The sequence below is a fragment of the Papio anubis genome, chromosome 1 (genome assembly GCF_008728515.1).
Source record: "Papio anubis isolate 15944 chromosome 1, Panubis1.0, whole genome shotgun sequence".
Taxonomy (NCBI): Eukaryota; Metazoa; Chordata; class Mammalia; order Primates; family Cercopithecidae; genus Papio; species Papio anubis.
The window spans coordinates 87038916-87057919 of record NC_044976.1 but is presented as its reverse complement, the minus strand read 5'-3'; the positions used below and the strand labels follow the sequence as shown (position 1 = coordinate 87057919).

Sequence of the window (19004 nt, the reverse complement as noted above, 5' to 3'; positions counted from 1 at the left end):
GTAAAACCTAAAACTAAAATTCTAGAAGAAAACAGGAGAATAGCTTTATCTTGGATACCAAACCAAAAACACAGTATGAAAAAGAAAGATGTTGATAAACTGGATCCATCAGAATTAAGAACTTCTGCTCCTGGAAAGATACTGTTAAAAAAAAAAAAGCTACAGAATTGAAAATATTTGCTATTCGCACATCTAATAAAGGTATTAAATTCAGAATAAAGATTCTCAACATTCAATATGAAAACTCAATTTTTAAAAATGGAGAAAAGATTTGAATAGATACTTCACCAAAGAAGATATATAGATAGCAGATAAGATCATGATGGTTCAACATCATTAAGTAAAGGCAAATATGCAAATTAAAACCAGTGAGATGTCACTACAAATCTACTAGAATAGCTAAAATTAAAACTATTAACTGTACCAAGTATTGGTAAGAATGTAGAGCAACTGGAACTCTTTTTTCTTTCTTTCTTTCTTTCTTTTTTTTTTTTTTGAGACAGGGTCTTGCTGGAGTGTGCAGGCACAATCACATCTCACTGCAATTAATCATCCTGCCTCAGCTTCCCAAGTGGCTGAGACCACATGTGCAAAACACCACACCTGGTTAACAACCAGAACTCTTAAACACTACTAGTGGAAAAGTAAAATGATACAGCTACTTTGGAAAATCATTAAAAACTTAAACATGTACCTGCTATATGCTTTAGCCATTTTTCTCTTAGGCAATTTACCCAAGAATAATGAAAGCTTAAGTCCACTAAAACTTCTTTATTTGTAATATCTCAAACCTGGCAATAACCCAAATATCCATCAACAGGTAAAGATAAATTATGGTATTATATATCCATATAATGAAATACTACTCAACAACAAAAATGATTGAACCAACGATACATACTGCAGCATGGTGAAATATCAAAATCACAATTTGAATGAAAGATGCCATGCTCCCCCTCTCCGAAGTATACACTGTATAATTCTTCCTATATAAAAACTTCACAAAAGGCAAATTCATCTACAGTGACAGAAAGTAGGGACTGGGAGAAGGGGAATAATGACAGGAGGAGATTAGAAAGAGACACAAAGAAACTTTTGGGGTAATAAATATGTTCATTATATTGTTTGCACTGACAGTTTCAGTTATTATCAGCATGTTAAACTTATCAAATTGCATAATTTAAATGTGCGAACTTTACGTCAATTATATCTCTTTAAATAAAGACGTTAAAAAAAAGGCCTTTTTAAGTCTCTTATTCCTTTTCTGTACACAGGATTAGTCTCCCTTTACTAATACCAAGGATGTTCATCAAAAATTATCTTCTATTAGAGTTAGGATATCTTGGTTCCAGACTCAATTCCTCTACTTAATGATAGTAAATCCCTTAACCCTCTCTGGGTCTTATTTTTCTAACCTGTAAAATGAGATTAAGCTAAACTGATATATGCCCATCTCAATACTTCATGGAACTATAAACTAAGTAGCCTTTGCTTTTTACCACATTGTTCCCAGAACTCTATAGTAAAATGTCATTCTATAAACCAAGTCACATTATGTGATGGGAGGCAAATAAATGCTTATTACAAAATATATCAATAAACCCCTAAAATTATTTGAAATATTAAAATACAAAATACCCACAGAAAAGATTAGCCTGCATTTAGACAGACCTAGTTTCAAATGCCAGTTGGGCTAACTTGCTATGTAACATAGGCAAGTAACTTTATCTCTCTACGCCTCACTTAAAAAATATATAAATAACAAAAATAAACCAGTATCTCTTAAGATTATAAAATAAAACCAGCACATGTTTGATATATGGAAGTTATTTAATAAACAGTAATTAAAATGTCTATTAATAAGATCGTGCTTTTACATCATAAAAATATCTGTATGCTTTATATCACAAAAATATCTGCACGCTTTAGACTTTATTGTAATATATGAAAATTTGTCAGAGAATTAACATAAAACAACCAATTTAAAAGGTTCTCTCACTATACATTAAAAAAAAAAATGGTTGCTCAGCATGAATGAAGAAGGTTAGGCAAGGCTATTTATTTAGTGCACATTAAGTATCATTTACACAAATAACTGCTGCATTTTATTGAACCCATGGAATAAGCCAAGAAAGCAGAAAAGGGACAGGGAGTGCTGGAAGGTAGAATCAGAAGTACTGCTACTTTTATATACTAAGATCATCAGGGAAATGCTCTCTCATATGGAGACACTTTAATGGGGACTTTAGTATATTTTAATTCATTAAAAAAAAAAGTTTACACAAAATATCACTGCATCATTAAAGACTTCCCTGTCCATAACAATAAATTTACCTCTTTAAGCACGGAACAGAATATGAAATACTTCAAACACAATGTTGCAAATTAAATCTAATTCTCCCAAAGATGAAACTATTACACAGAAAAAGAGTTTTCAACTGAAACTAGAACACCTCATGAAACATGTGCAGTTGAAAGTTTTCATTTACTTTTCTCTATAGTTCCTTGACTTAAATTATCTTTCATCATACTAGAAAGAAAACACATAACTGACTAAAAAGCTTTTTTAAGTAGTGAAATCTGCATTATTCCAAGTAAAACAGAATAAATATGGGATAAAATAAAACAATTCTTTGACTTTTCATATTTGTCCCAGCAACTGAATTTAGTTTCTAGAGTACCACCGTCCAGTTCAGTAGTCATTAGCCACATGTGGCTGTACACATTTAAATTTAAATTTAATTAAAATGTCAGTTCCTCAGGTATACTTAGCCACAATTTAAGTGTAGCTAGCCACGTGTTGCTAGTGGCTACCATACTGGATGGTTACCAAATGGATCTGTAACAGTTCTATCATTGCAGGAAATATTATTCAACAATTATAAAAGGCAGGAGCCAGGTCCAAAGTTTGTGTATACTACATAGTTCTTAACATAGTACATGAATATGGTAGGCACTTAAATATTTGATTTAATAAAGACAAATTACTGTAGTGGTAGAGACAGCCCTACAGACATGTCCTGTTTAGTCACTAATATTTTATAAAATTGAGCCAATATTTTGGCATTGGGAAGACTATCCCCCAATAAAAGGCAATAGCATGGCAACGAATGACCACAGCTAAAAAGTGGTTGCCATCTGCTTCTTTTATATGTACTTACCAGTTCCCAGACTCACAGTCATTCCCACAATTATGTATATCACTTGTACTTACCTGCTTCACTAATTTATGTTACTTACTTAGATACCCTGAGGACAAGTTAGCTGTGACCTTGGCTTACTACTGTATGGACACTTAAATGTTTTGCTAGTAATATAAAGATTAATTCAGATAAGTTTTATGAAAACATAAGTAGTATACTTAAAATAGTATGGCTCTGTTTTGATACATAATGCCTTTTAATAATGCAGGCCATTAAGTAAACTGCTTTTTTTATACAAAACAAAGGTTCTAAATAAAAAATTATCATTTGGGCCAGGTACACACCTATAATCTCAGCACTTGGCAGGAGATCGCTTGAGCTCAGGAGTTCAAGACCAACCCAGGCAGCATAGTGAAACCCCATCTCTACTAAAAAATACAAAAATTGGCTGGGCGCAGTGGCTCACACCTGTAATCCCAGCACTTTGGGAAGCTGACGCAGGTGGATCACATGGTCAAGAGTTCAAGACCAGTCTGGCCAATATGGTGAAACCCCCGTCTCTATCAAAAATACAAAAATTAGCCAGGCATGGTGGCGCGCACCTGCAGTCCCAGCTACTCAGGAGGCTGAGACAGAAGAATCACTTGAACCCAGGAGGCGGAGGTTGCAGTAAGCCAAGACTGCGCCACTGTACTCCAGCCTGGGTGACAGAACAAGACTCCATCTCAAAAAAAAAAAAAAAAAAAATTAGCTGGGTATGGTGGTGTGCACCTGTAGTTCCAGCTACTTGGGAGGCTAAGGTGGGAGGATCACTTAAGCCCAGGAGGTCAAGGCTGCAGTGAGCTGAAATCGTGCCACTGCACTCCAGCCTTGGTGACAAAGTGAGACCTTGTCTCAAAAAAAATAAATAAAATAAAATAAAATAAAAAATAAAAAAAATTCATTTGGTGTCTAGTAGTCTAAATGATAAGAATTTATGGCCTTTCGGCCAGGCGCGGTAGCTCACACCTGTAATCCCAGCACTTTAGTAGGCCGAGGTGGGTGGATCATGAGGTCAGGAGATCGAGACCATCCTGGCTAACATGGTGAAACCCTGTCTCTATAAAAAATACAAAAAAAAATTAGCCGGATGTGGCGGCGGGCACCTGTAGTCCCAGCTACTTGGGAGCCTGAGGCAGGAGAATGGCGTGAACCCAGGAGGCGGAGCTTGCAGTGAGTCCGGATCACGTCACTGCACGCCAGCCTAGGCAACAGAGCGAGACTCTGTCTCAAAAAAAAAAAAGGAATTTATGGCCTTTCAGAGTAACTCTCAAAAACACATTTGCATTATTAACACAGTTGAATTATTATCTTAATAATGCAACCTTTGAAATTAATAAGAAGTTTAGCTGGGGACTACTGAAATGAAGAGAATGAATGAGTCTATTTTAACTTCATGACAATTACTACCACAATTCACTTGCTCATATTTGATTACAGTAGCAGGTAGATAATAGGTATTCACATTGACTGAATTAATTACAGTCATGAGTCCCTTAACAACTAGGGCATGAGATACATTTTGAGAAATGAGTCATTAGGAAGTTTCATAGTTTTATTCATCAAGTGTGATTTACACAAATCTAGATGGCATAGCCTACCATACATCTGGGCTATATAGTACAGTCTATGGCTCCTAGGCTATAGACCATTACACTATGTTACTGTAGGAAACTGTAATGTGTATCTAAACATTTCTAAACACTGAAAAAGTACAGTAAAAATACATTATTATAATCTTATGGGACCAATGTCATATGTGCAGTCTGCTGTTAACTTAAGAGATGTTATGTGAGGCATGACTGTGATTACATTCTTGCCTAGATATGGGGGAAAAAAAAAACTTGCTGCAAGTATCAGATAAAAACAAAATGTTAATATTCAAGTAGTGAACTGTGAAAATCTCGTTTGGTAACTTTCATGAACTCAATCTTTGTTATTTATTTCTGCTATTTGTATAGTAGAAAGTCTGTAGTCTGGGAATAATTTTCCTTTTGGTACCTACATGTACTAGATTTTGAAAATTTTCAAACTCAAAAATTAGCAGCTTCAGCCACTCCTCATTAGTACACCAGCTGAGCAATTTTAACTATACTAGGCCAAGTTAGTAATAGAAAAACAAAAGTTTCTGTTTTGCATTTTGCAAAGAGCTAAAAATATGAACTGGTATCCTTATTTATCTCAACTCCTATAATTAAGCTGAAAAGGATACCTACTGCACAGGTGCTTATTATCAATATCATTCCTTTCTCTTTCCACAGGGTCAGAATATGGGACAAACAACAGTCTAGGGTTTTATTCCTTAATATTTTTTATGCCTGGAAATTGCTTTTAAATTAGTAAGTAACAGCCAAAAGTATAGATATGGTGAAATTCATCACATAGATAAAAATGAAATTGGATAAATTTCTTCCTACTCTTAAAAAAATATATAAATGATATTCTTAGAAATAAGGGATTTTATTCTTTTGGCTTAAATCTTTCAAGGAACATGCTCAAGGAAGTAATAAGTTTGTAAAATTATTTTCAAATGCTAGATTTAAATAAGTTCTCAAGCTTGAGCGATTATTCAGCAAATTAAAATAATTTTTACATATAGCCGGCAATTTTAAAAACTTGAAGCATTTAAAAAATATATTATATTTTCTGAAAAGTAATTTAATTTTCTTTTGTTTTTGTTTTTTGAGATATGGGCTTGCTCTGTTGCCCAGGATGGAGTGCAGCGCACGATCTCGGCTCACTGCAACCTCTGCCTCTCAGGTTCAAGCGATTCTCCTGCCTCAGCTTCCTAAGTAGCTGGGATCACAAGTGCACACCACCATGCCTGGCTAATTTTTGTATTTTTAGTAGAGATAGTTGGCCAGGCAGATCTCAAACTCCTGACCTCAAGTAATCCACCCACCTCCACCCCCTAAAGTGCTGGGATTACAGGCATGAGCCATGAAAAGTCTTTTAATAGGTCAACTAGTATTAAAACACACAATCCATACTAACAAAGGAAACTAGACACACCACACACACACCACACACACACCCTGCCCCTCTAATTCCCTAAAGATGGCATTGGATGCTGTCAGCAAAACAATACTTCATCTAATCTCAGTAACAGTAAAAATGCTCAAGGGTACAGAATTTCTAGGATAAGATGTTTTAAGATTAACACACAAAAAAACTGGACAAATTACTGCTAATCATCATTTGCTGTTTTCTACACCTGAGATCAATTACACTTCACCTCCTAAAAAAAAAAAAAAAGTAATTTAATATATATACCCTTAACTAAGAGAATTATATAAAATATTACTCCAAACTCTTATCTTTTTCTCTGAATCTTCGAATGACAGTTTATAACTTTTTAGTGTATTAAACTTCTAAGACCCCATCATTTACTCCACTTGAAAACCAGTTTTATTTAAAACTCACCCAGTAGAAAGTATTTTAACACTTTCTCTTCAGGATGTAAACAAAAACCTCTGGACTCACTGCAAAAAATGCATTCTTTAAACATAATTAATTTCTAAGGGACTTTTCTGTCGTCTCTAAATTCAAGATATTAAACAATATACCTCTGTATTCCTTATCCAGAGTTGTTCAACAGAACTTTCTAAGATGATCAAAACGTTCTGTGTCAATGCTGTCTGATATGGCAACCACCAGCCATATATGGCTACTGAGCACTTAACATGTGGATAGTGACCAAAGGATTGAATTTTCAGTTTAATTTAATTAATTTAGAATTGAACAGCTACACATAGCTAGTGGCTATCACTGAAAACACAATTATAGACTATCAAATGATCATGACGAGGTATGATAACCTCCAACAGTGCTGTATTTATTAAAAGAAACAACATAGAAGGCAACCCAAGTGTCCAGTGACAGATGAATAGAAAACAAAATGTGGTATATACATACGATGGATTACTCAGCATTAAAAAAAAATTCTGACACATGCTACAACATAGATAAACCTTAAGGATTCTGAGCCACATGAATTAAGCCAGTCACAAAGGGACAAACACTGTATAATTCCACTTATGAGGTATCTACTCAAATTCAAAGACATAAACTAAAACGGTAATTGCCAGGAGCTGAGGGAAGAGGAGTAGAGTTTTAGTTTTACAGGATGAAAAGAATTCTGCAGACAGTAATGAAAACTGTACAGAACTGTGAATGTACTTAACGTCACTGAAGTGTACACTTAAAAATAGTTAAAATTTACAATTTAAAATTATATATATTTTAAAAGCGTCACAATTCAGTCAAATAAGTACTTCTGATATAACAGCTAACTAGAAATCTAAAGTCATCAATAAATAAAATAGATGCTTCACAGAGATGGAAAATCAAATTTATTGAAAAAACAATAAAACAAAACCCAGTTACAGTAATCTCAAAATAAATCAAATTGTATTGTTACACATTACTACACCATACCCAAGAGCTGGGCTTTATGGGATCTAACTGTAAAGAGTAAATTGGAGCTCTTTTAAGAAGTCACAAGGCTAGACAAAATAAAGTCAGAATACTTAACACTTTGTTGTTTTTTGTTTTGTTTCATTTTATAGGCCCTGACAATAGAGCTGGCCTTGAGCAAGTCTCATATTAAGCAACCAGAAAAACAAAACTCAAAAAAAGGAACTGTATACAATTATTTTAACTTCCTTAAAAGATAAGGCTAACTCTAGTAGAAGGGCTTAATAAAAGTGTAGCTCTCAAGCTGTAAAGGAAATACTGGGGATAAGACACAAGAATGCCACTATTAATATGAAATAAATGCATGCGCAAGAAAGGAAGGTAAAAATCAATGTAAATAACAAAAGAGATCATCCTTTTCCTCAGAAATCTAAATGTATTTGGTTTCCAACAGCTATAATTACTAGGAGTGTTAACATATTACCACAAAATACTTTAGGAAAGTTATCGAGTGAAAAGGGATGATAAAATGAATTTACTCTCTAAGGCTTCAAAAAATCTTTTTTATTTAAAGCAATTTATCACTATAAGTTCTTTACTCCCCCAAACAGCCATAAATTGAAAATAAGTACAAATAAAATTTAATATCAGAAAAATATTAAAGGTATATTATTCCTTTAAAGCCATAAATATATTTTTTTTAGTGCACTGAACTACCTCACAGATCTACAATATTTACTTTGCAAGTCTCTACTGCGGGTAACATTTTTGGTCTCTTTTAACTTACATATAATTTAACTGGTTTTAATTGAAAACATCACTCAACTTCATTAGTAATAATTTAATATATATATATATTGGAGACAGAGTCTCACTCTGTGGCCCAGGATGGAGTGCAGTGGGGTGATCTCGGCTCACTGCAAGTAACCCCCACCTCTCAGGTTCAAGGGATTATCCTGCCTCAGCCTCCCAAGTAGCTTGGACTGCAAGCCTGGCTAATTTTTATATGTTTAGTAGAGATGAGGTTTCGCCATGTTGGTCAGACTGATCTTGAACTCCTGGCCTCCAGTGATCTGCCCACCTCAGCCTTCCAATGTGCTGGGATTACAGGTGTGAACCACCACACCCAGCCAATAATTTAAAGATTTTTAAATTTCACATAACTGTAAACCATGATAAACTTTCCAGAAGTTACACAATACTGCTGCTGGAATCACTACACCTCTACAATGTTTTCACGTTACTATTAAGTATGCCAAAGAATTTTGATACTGCCATAAAAACCCACAACTATGCTGCAAATCATATATTCCTTTTTGTAGTTTATTATTGGTTCTCTTGGAAAAAAATTTTTCACAATTGCTTTTAACAAAGCTTTGAAAACATGTTTTAAAGGTACACTTAAAAAAAACAGCTTTCTATAATCTATCACAATGAACTTTTCTGTGTTCTCTAAATTCAAGGTATTAAAATCGACCTATGTATTCCTTATCCAGAGCTGTTCAACAGAACTTTTAAGGTGATCAAAATGTCTGATGTCAATGCTGTCCAGGATGGCAGCCACTGCCCATATGCGGGTACTGAGCACTTAAAATGTGGACAGCGATAAGAGCTGACAATACTAGAACTGTGTAGAGAACTAAAATGAGGGATAGGAGTCAGAAGATAAGCATTCAGATTAAAGCAGACACTAGCTGAGGAAACACGAACATCTGTATATTGGGTACAATAACACTTTCCATCCCTAACTCAACAGGTCATTTTAAAAATAAAGTAGGGCCAGGTGCGGTGGCTCACGCCTCTAATCCCAGCACATTGGGAGGCCAAGGTGGCCAGATCACGAGGTCAGGAGATCGAGACCATCCTGGCTAACACCGTGAAATCCCGACTCTACTAAAAATAGAAAAAATTAGCCGGGCGTGGTGGCAGGCGCCTGTAGTCACAGCTACTCGGGAGGCTGAGGCAGGAGAATGGCGTGAACCCGGGAGGCGGAGCTTCCAGTGAGCCGAGATTGCGCCACTGCACTCCAGCCTGGGAGACAGAGCGAGACTCCACCTCAAAAACAAAAACAAAAAATAAAAAAAATTAAAAACTAAAAACAAAATAAAGTAAAATGACTGGGCACAGTGACTCAAGCCTCTAATCTCAGCACTTTGGGAGGCTGAGGCAGGTGGATCATTTTAAGCCAGAAGTTCAAGACCAGTCTGGTCAACTTGGTGAAAACCCGTCTCTACTAAAAATACAAAAATTAGCCAGGCATGGTGGTACGCTCTGGTAGTCCCAGCAGCTACTCCCGAGGCTGAGGCACTAGAATCGCTTGAACCAGAAAGTGGAGGTTAAAGTGAGTCAAGATCACATCACTGCACTCCAGCCTGGGTGACAGAGTGAGACTGTCTCAAAATACATACATACATACATAAATACATACATACATACATTGAAATAATTACTAACTCAAAAATGCTCTACAAACAATGATCTTATTATTAGTAATACTATTTATATTTTAACATAGTTTTTATTTTGTTTAAGATACCTTTATAATCAATATCAGTTCCTTCTCTATAATTAGCACTGTACTATGATAAAATAATAATCCACCATCGTTGCCAACCTCAAAGAAAACAAGAAGAAAGGTCCACCATCTTTAGAGATTTGGTAAAGCAAGAATGTTGTTTTAGATCTGAAATTTAAAGTTCTCCATTGATTATAAGAAAATCCTTACTATAAGGTTGATACTTACTATAAGGATGAACCAAAATTTAGTGTAGAATTTTTGTAGGGCTTCTATGAGGTTCCCACACAATGAAAACATACACCAAAACAAAAATTTAGAGTAAAATGAACATTCTCCTGATGCTGGAATCCAAAGATAAGGTTTCCATAGCAACAAAATGGAAATTAAATTATGCTAAGCAATAGCAACAAACAATTGGACACTTGCTATAATTCACAAATCAAAGCTCAAGCATATGCAATTACACTGTTGATATTATTTACTAATATTCAGAAGTGTATTGCCAAAAATCTGTTTTTCTATAATTGAAAAGTACAGGTTTTTGGCTCTGCAGATATATAATCTTAGTTCAAATTTACAAAACGTCCAAAGCCTCTGAGAGGACAAAATAAGGATCCGAATTTTTTTAAGTTGCTCCATGAAGTTACTGAATGGTGATATAATAGCTCAATATTTATAATGCATAATGCACAAATAACACACCATAGATTCTTATATAAAAACTCAATCCTAGAAGATAATCATATATCAACCTATGATTTTATTCTTGCATATAATCTCAACATATTATTTTAAATTATGATAATCATGGAAATATTTACACCTTAAGAAAGTTATTCTTACTGTCCCCTCTATGAAGCAGAAGAGGAAAAAAAGCAGGCGGGAAAGTGAACCTAAGAAGTATGAGCAGTTCTCTAGGTGTTTAATTTCCAACTCAGGCCAGCCTGTCCACTATAAAAATTAAGTATTGAAAAAAAAAAATGAAGTAATCTTAAAATTTAAACCAGACAAGGAAGAATTACTTAGTGTCTCCTATAACCAGGCACTTTATATACATCATTTTTTAATACTTATAATAGTCTTTTGAGCCAGAAGTTATCCTCATTTTTATTAAAAAAAAGATGTGCCTCATGTAGCTAAATAATACATAGAGAGCTAATGGGTGTCAAGTATAGGATTTAAACCTAGGTCTGTATGATTTTAAAACTTGAGGCCGCCGGGTGCAGTGGCTTGTGCCTGTAATCCCAGCACTTTGGGAGGCCGAGATGGGCAGATCACCTGAGGTCGGGAGTTCAAGACCAGCCTGACCAGCATGGAGAAACCCCTTCTCTACTAAAAATACAAAATTATCCAGGCATGATGGCACATGTCTGTAATCCCAGCTACTAGGGAGGCTGAGGCAGAAGAATCACTTAAACCTGGGAGGCAGACGTTGTGGTGAGCCGAGATTGAACCATTGCACTCCAGCCTGGGCAACAAGAGCAAAACTCCGTCTCAAAAAAAAAAAAAACAAAAAACTTGAGGTCAGCCACAGTGACTCATGCCTATAATCCCAGCACTTTGGGAGGTCGAGGCAGGCGGATCAAGACGTCAGGAGTTCAAGACTAACCTAACATGGTGAAACCCCATCTCTACTAAAAATACAAGAATTAGCCAGGTGTGGTGGTATGCATCTGTAATCCCAGCTACTCAGAAGGCTGAGGCAAGAGAATCGCTTGAACCTGGAAGTGGAGGTTGCAGTGAGCCGAGATCTCGCCACTGCACTCCAGCCTGGACGACAGACCAAGACTCCCTCTCAAAAAAAACAAAAACAAAAACAAAAACAAACAAAAAAACTTGAATTATTTAGTAGACGAATGATTTCAACTGGGCTTTGAAATTACTAATCAGATTCCAAAAGGAAATTTGGAAAATATACGTAAGGTTACTTTTTTAAAAATTTTGCCAGTTAGGATATTACTATCAATTCTTATCATTTTTTAAAAATACACATTTTAATATCTATGAAGAAAAGAAGTTGAGAGGCAGAAATGGGCTTGGCACAGTGGTTCATGCCTGTAATCCCAACACTTAGGGAGGCCAAGGACGGAGGATCACTTGAACCCAGGAGATCAACACCAGCCTGCGCAACATAGGGAGACACCATCTCTAAAAAAAAAAATTTTTTTTAATTAGCTGGGTGTGGTGTCACACGCCTGAGGCTGAAGTGAGCTGTAACTTTGCCACTGCACTCAGGCTTGGGCAACAGAGGGAGTTACTGTCTAAAAAATTTTTTTTAAAAATGAGGGGAGATGTTAATGCTTAGGCATTTTACAACCACCAGGTCATGAATCAGTGCTGCTCATGATGGTATTTTCACACTAAGAATAATGTTGTATGACTATATATTCTGTATGTGTTGGTATAAAGGTTTGGCAACTTTATATCAACATTTTAAAGTTTCCTTCTGTTTGCTGAACACTTGATAAATTTGGTTATGTAGTCTGAGAGGAGGAATTCGAGGGAACTGTTCTTCCTTAGAGGGAGAGAAGAATTTGGAGTTTCTAGGGCACAAAAGGAAGAAAGGGTTGCACAAATATGAACATAAAGAAGAGTGAGCCTTAAGATATGGAACTAGGTATTCCATGGGGAGAAGCATTGAGTGAACTGTGGGCATCCTTGTTGAAACCAGTTATGTGTTTATAAACGTGTAGAAACAGAAACCTAGGAAGCAGGGGTTGCCATAAGAACTTACAGCCTCCTGCCCCAGAAACACAGAATTCTTGGGGAGATTTGGAATTCCCATAAGGTACAAAATTGTGGGTTTGAGCCTATCATATCTAAAACTTGAAGCTAAGATTTCAGCATGAATTTGTCCTTCAGATCAACTGGCCAGTCATTGAGAATGGTTCTAGTGAAAAAGCAAGTACTGGCACTGTTGAGGGAGAAGGCAAGATATAAAATAAGGAATGCTGCACACAGTGAAGGCCAGGGTAATAACCTGAGGAGACAGGAGATAGGATGTGGTTACTGAGGTAGGAATGAGGGATGGAGAAAAGTGACAGAACAAAATGCTCCAAAATGCCAAAAAGGCAATAGAGTATAAGGGTTAAGAGGAATTTGTGTTCTCAAGACAGAGAGATCTTGGATATGTATCTTGGTTCAAGCCAGTTCCGTGACCACAGAGAAGTTATTTAACTTAAAAGGAAGTTTAGTTTCCGATGTAGGTGCGCTGGCTCACATCTGTAATCCTAGCACTTTGGGAGGCCAAGGCGGGTAGACTGCCTGAGCTCAGGAGTTCGGTATCAGCCTGGGCAACATGGCGAAACCCCGTCCTCTACTGAAAATGCAAAATATTACCCAGGCATGGTGGTGCGCACCCATAGTTGCATCTACTCGGGAAGTCAAGACACGAGAATTGCTTGAAGCCAGGAGGTGGAGGTTCCAGCAAGCTGAGATTGTACCACTGCACTCCAGCCTGGGCAACAGAGCAAGACTGTCTCAAAAAAAAAAAAAAAAAAAAAAACATTAAAGAAAGAAGAAAAAAAAAAGAAAGTTTAACTTCTTTAATCTTCAGCTCTCTTGCCTGTAGAGGTAAGAGCCTTACTTCAGCTGAGTTGTGTTTGAGATAGAGTCTCACTCTGTTGCCCAGGCTGGAGTGCAGTGGCGTGATCTTGGCTCACTGCAACCTCCGCCTCCCGGATTCAAGCCATTCTCTTGCCTCAGCCTCCCGAGTAGCTAGGATTACAGGCGCCTGCCACCATGCCCGGCTAATTTTTGTATTTTTAGTAGAGACGGGGTTTCACCATGTTGGGCAGGCTGGGTCAAACTCCTGACCTCAGGTGACCCACCCACCTCGGCCTCCAAAAGTGCTGGGATTAGAGGCATAAGCCACTGCACCCGGCCTCGACTGAGCTGTTTTAATGATTAAGTAACATCAATATGTATTCATTATCATTTGTTTTTCATAATAAACATTACTATTATTACCTACTTCTGTTGTGTCTGGTGACAGCTCCTTCTGTTGGTAAAAATTCTCAGTCTGAGATGTGGGAATTCAATTATTATACGACTTACGGTAATAAAATTATGTACCTGCCAAGGGAAAAATGATATACTGCAGTTCTGCTCCCTCATAAATACCAAAACAAAAGCAGAAAAAGTTTAAGTAATGAATTAAAAATGGAAGATTTTCAGACATGAGACTGTTATTTATTTAACAAACATTAATCAGCAGCCACTGTCAGAGAGAAGGGACCACTTCCTTTGTCCTCGGAAGGTTTGTTGAAAATCACTGAAAAGAGGCAGATAAATAGAAGAAAAGGCATAACAGATTTATTTCATCATAGTTTTATGTGACACAAAAGCCTTCAGAATGAAGAGCCAAAAATACAGGGGAAATTGTCCTTTTTTACACACAGGTTCAACAAAGTACGGACAGCCATGCAGAAACGTGATTGGACAAAAAGGGAATGATCTAATGTTAATAGACTGAGATCTAATGTTAATAGACTGAGTGGGAAACCATGCAAGACCTGTCTCATTTTTTTGTGTTTGTGTGCCTCTCTGAGTATGTATTCTTTACTTTCAGGTATGGAGAAGGGTTCTAAAATAGGGATCTCATGATCTATGGTCAAACAAAGCAGGTCAGGTAATTTTTTTTGTGACCGGTGTTACACACACACAAAAAAAAAAAAAAGGGAAGAAGGAAAAGTTAGAATAATATTCTTATGTTTTATGACCGACTTTTTAAAAGGGGTTCTGCATTGTGGAAGACAGTGTGGCGATTCCTCAAAGACCTAGAGGCAGAAATACCATTCAGAAATCCCATTACTGGGTATACGCCCTAAGGGATATAACTGGTTCTATTATAAAGATACATGCATGTGTATGTTCACTGTAGCACTATTCACAATAGCAAAGACATGGAATCCACCTAAACGACCATCAATGACAGACTAGTTAATGTAGTACATATACAACACCATGGAATACTATGCAGCCATGAAAAAGAACGAGATCAGCCAGGTGCAGTGGCTCATGCCTGTAATCCCAGCACTTTGGGAGGCCAAGGAGGGTGGATAACCTGAGGTTGGGAGTTCAAGACCAGCCTGGCCAACACAGTGAAACCCTGTCTTTACTAAAAATACAAAAATTAGCTGGGTGTGGTGGCACATACCTGTAAACCCAGCTACTCGGAAAGCTGAGGCAGGATAATCGCTTGAACCCAGGAGGCAGAGGTTGCAGTGAGCAAAGATTGTGCCACTGCACTATAGCCTGGGCGACGGAGCGAGACTCCATCTCAAAAAAATAAAAATAAATAAAAGGAACAAGGTCATGTCCTTTGCAGGGACATGGATGGAGCTGTAAGCCATTATTCTCAGTAAATTAAAGCAAGAACAAAAAACCAAATACTGCTGTGTTCTCACTTCTAAGTGGGAGCTGAACGATGAGAACACATGGACTCATCGAGGGGAACAATACACACTGGGGCCTACTGGAGGGTGGGGATGAGGGCAGGGAGAGCATCAGGAAGACTAGCTAATGGATGCTGGGCTTAATGCACCCCAGAACTTGAAAGTTGGAAATTTTTAAAAAAGGGAAGAAAATTTAAATTACATTAAATAATTCTAGCCTATATGCAAAAAAGAAAACAAGATATTTATGTAATTAAAAATACATTTGCAGAAAGGCAGTGAATGGGCTGCACAATAAAATATATACATCTGAAGTTAGTGAACAGAAAGAAGAATAAAGGCAATCTCCCCAAACAGAGAAAATTTAAAGAAATAGGAAATACGAAGGTAAGTTTAAAGACATAGAAAACAGTCCAGGTGATCCAACCTATGTTCATGAAGTGTTTAAGAAAGATGTTGTAGGAACTATGCAGAAGAGGGGTCAGGGAGAAAAAGAGAGAAACAGGAAAGGAAGGAAGGAACGAATATAATAGAAATATAAACCTTGTCAATGTAAAAACAATACAATACAATACAATAAATAAAATCAGTGCAAGGGAAGTGAATAGTGGAAGTGTACTGAAACTCTCATTTTTGTGCAGAGTTAATAGATGCTGTGGCTCTACAAATCAAAACATAGTTGTAAAGGAAACTACCAGAAAAAAACTAAAAATAATAATGTAACTAACACATTTAGGAAATGAAGAAGGAAAAACAGAATTTGGTTAAATGTCTTTTGTAAACCACTTATAAATCACTGGGTTAATGCATACGGTCTAAAATTGATAAATCAAAAATTTAGAATTATAACATCAATTCCAGAAATAATAAAGGGCAATGTGACTACTTCTGGGGGGTAGGACTAACTGAAGAGAAAGTATTAATGAAGAGATCTTCACTTCTAATTTTATACATTTCAGTATCTTTTGATTTATCTGTGCATATGTATATACGGATTATTTTCAAAATTTTTTAAAAAGTTAAGCAATGTAGGAGTCTATGAATACTGTCTTTGATGCCTCTAAAAGATTATATAACGAAGTACTTGGTGAAATCTAGGTCCTTCCAGAATTGACATCACTAAATGCTAACATTTGGTGTTAAAACCACCATAAACAATATTTTCTTGTTTACTGTAAAACTGTTGTTGAGGACATTGTTTATGCATGAGTCATTGTTCACTGTATGGGGGGGCCCTTGGGTGAATCTCTTTCAAGGTCAGTGCTAAATAAAGCTTGCTTCAGTTGGGGAAGAAAGAAAAGGGAGGTGGTGGTTCTGGTTTCTATGATCCACCTTTAAAAAGATGGATTCTTATTTATCTGGCTAGCCTTGGAGGAAAAATGAAACTGAGAGACAAGAGGACGAAAAAAGATTAAAAAATAAAACAGCCCTTTTGTTTCTGAGACTACTTCTTAGAGCTTCATTGTAGAGTATTGTTTTCTGAGTCTCAACACTGCTATGTGCAAGTTACTTTCTTCAGGACTAAAGGGCTAAAGGGATAAAAGATGAAGATAAAAAATATAGTCCTTTCCTTCAAAGATTTTAAGCATTAAGCCTAGAAGAGAAAATGAGGCAGGATATAAACAACTACAGTACAATGCAATATATAATAAATGTCATGCGATAGAAAATATCCTTAAGTTTTGAGGAGAGACTGGACATGAGTAGGGGAAAATAAGGAAAAAAATAAATAAGCAAAATTTGAATTTGGCCTTAAAGAAGTATTCCAGTTGATAGAATGTAGTAAAAATACAGGTGAGGAAAAATCACTAATCATAGCATGCCTGAAAATGTAAGCTGCTTACATGAGTAAGACTTAAGAATGAAAAGTATTTTGGGGCTACAACAATGACAGCTTGGATTGCCTAGCTAAGGAATTAGGACTATATCCCACAAGAATTAAGGAGTCACTGAATGCTAGGGACAAATTCTGAATCTGGCAATTGTACATAGTTTAAATAAAAGCAGAATAAGACAAAAGAGGTAGAGGTAAAATATCAAGATATTATGATCATCCAAATGATAATGAAGGCCCATACTTAGACAATGGCAAAGGAATGAATGAATTCAAGATACAGAAGTAGAAGAAACAACTGAAGGGGCTGAAGCAACAATAGTCAAATAAAAGTGACTAGCAGATTTCTAGCAGCCAGGGGAAGAATAGCTTTTGGAAATTTAGAGAAGTCAGGTCTGGCAGATTGGTCATATAATTCTTTTTTTTTTTTTTTTTTTTTAAATGAGACGGAGTCTCGCTCTGTCACCCAGGCTGGAGTGCAGTGGCCGGATCTCAGCTCACTGCAAGCTCCGCCTCCCGGGTTCATGCCATTCTCCTGCCTCAGCCTCCCGAGTAGCTGTGACTACAGGCGCTCGCCACCTCGCCCGGCTAGTTTTTTGTATTTTTTAGTAGAGACAGGGTTTCACCGGGTTAGCTGGTCATATAATTCTTTTTTAAATCTGTTCATTTATTTATTCACACATTTATTAAGCATAAGCTATATGTCAGTTGCTAGGGACATAAAGAGGAGTAAGACCTAGTTCCTGTCTTGAAAGTAATAGAGACATGTAACAATTATCATATTAAGTGATATGTTCAATAACAAGAGCTGTAAAATTGGAGGCTAATTTACAAATGTATCAAAATGCTGCATGACCAATTCCCTAAATTTATTAATCAAAAATATATCTTCAGTAAAACTTTTATTAGATATAAACATATTCATATATTCAAAAAATATGATTTTCTTATCAGAATTTTAAGGATCGTCCAATTTGTCAAATGCTGTTCAGACAAGCAATATTAGTATTCTTAAAGTCAGAATCAGCATTTGCAAAGATAGGGAGTATGGTTCAGAGAAATGTAAATAGTTTAATATTCTAGAATGTAAGATAAATAGGGAGAAAAATCAGAAAACATTGGGGTCAGATGATGAGAAGTATAAATATATTTTATTCTATAATTGATGGAAAGTTGCTGAAACTTTCAAGCAGGAGAATCCCTAGAATTCTCAATCTAGAATCCCTTTTCAGAAAATAGTCTGTCCTAACCTCACAAGAGGTTTCTTGAAGCCATACTGATACCAGAGAATCTCATCCCTCGATTGCCATAGTTAGATGGATCAGGGACATATGTTCCACTGACTAAGGCCACTCAGATTTTCTCATCTAAGAAGTTAGAATTGTGACATACAGCAACTCAGTCAGTCAGCTGTGGTCTATGTGCCCTGAACTTATAGAATTAATGTAAATTTATAAGTTAGGAGTGCCACTCGGAGACCACAGGGAAGAGAGCAAAGAGAATCAGTATACAGAGATACAAAGCAGTACACATACTTAAAGAAAAGAGAACATGTAGCCCTAAAAAGAAAGCATCCAGTTTCCCGTTTAGTACCCATGGGATCTGGCTATACGTCTTACCCTTAACTGATAACGTCCCCATAGCTTTCCAAAAAATCC

General features: G+C 36.4%; 1 protein-coding gene across 7 annotated transcripts in view; it reads right to left on the bottom strand.

The window, feature by feature from the left end:
- PKN2 (protein kinase N2) overlaps positions 1-19004 on the bottom strand; it is a 165942-nt gene that overhangs the window by 135003 nt on the left and 11935 nt on the right. For 3 of the 7 annotated variants that reach the window (XM_031650534.1, XM_009212345.4, XM_009212327.4), the window contains exon 1: positions 10342-11401. The exons of 3 other annotated variants lie outside the window; for them this stretch is intronic. In XM_031650534.1, the coding sequence (XP_031506394.1) occupies positions 10342-10413 (72 nt within the window). In that variant the 5' untranslated portion in view covers positions 10414-11401. Of the gene's footprint in view, positions 1-10341; positions 11402-19004 lie in introns of those variants that run through there. One more of the 7 variants, XM_009212312.4, reaches the window with a different exon arrangement.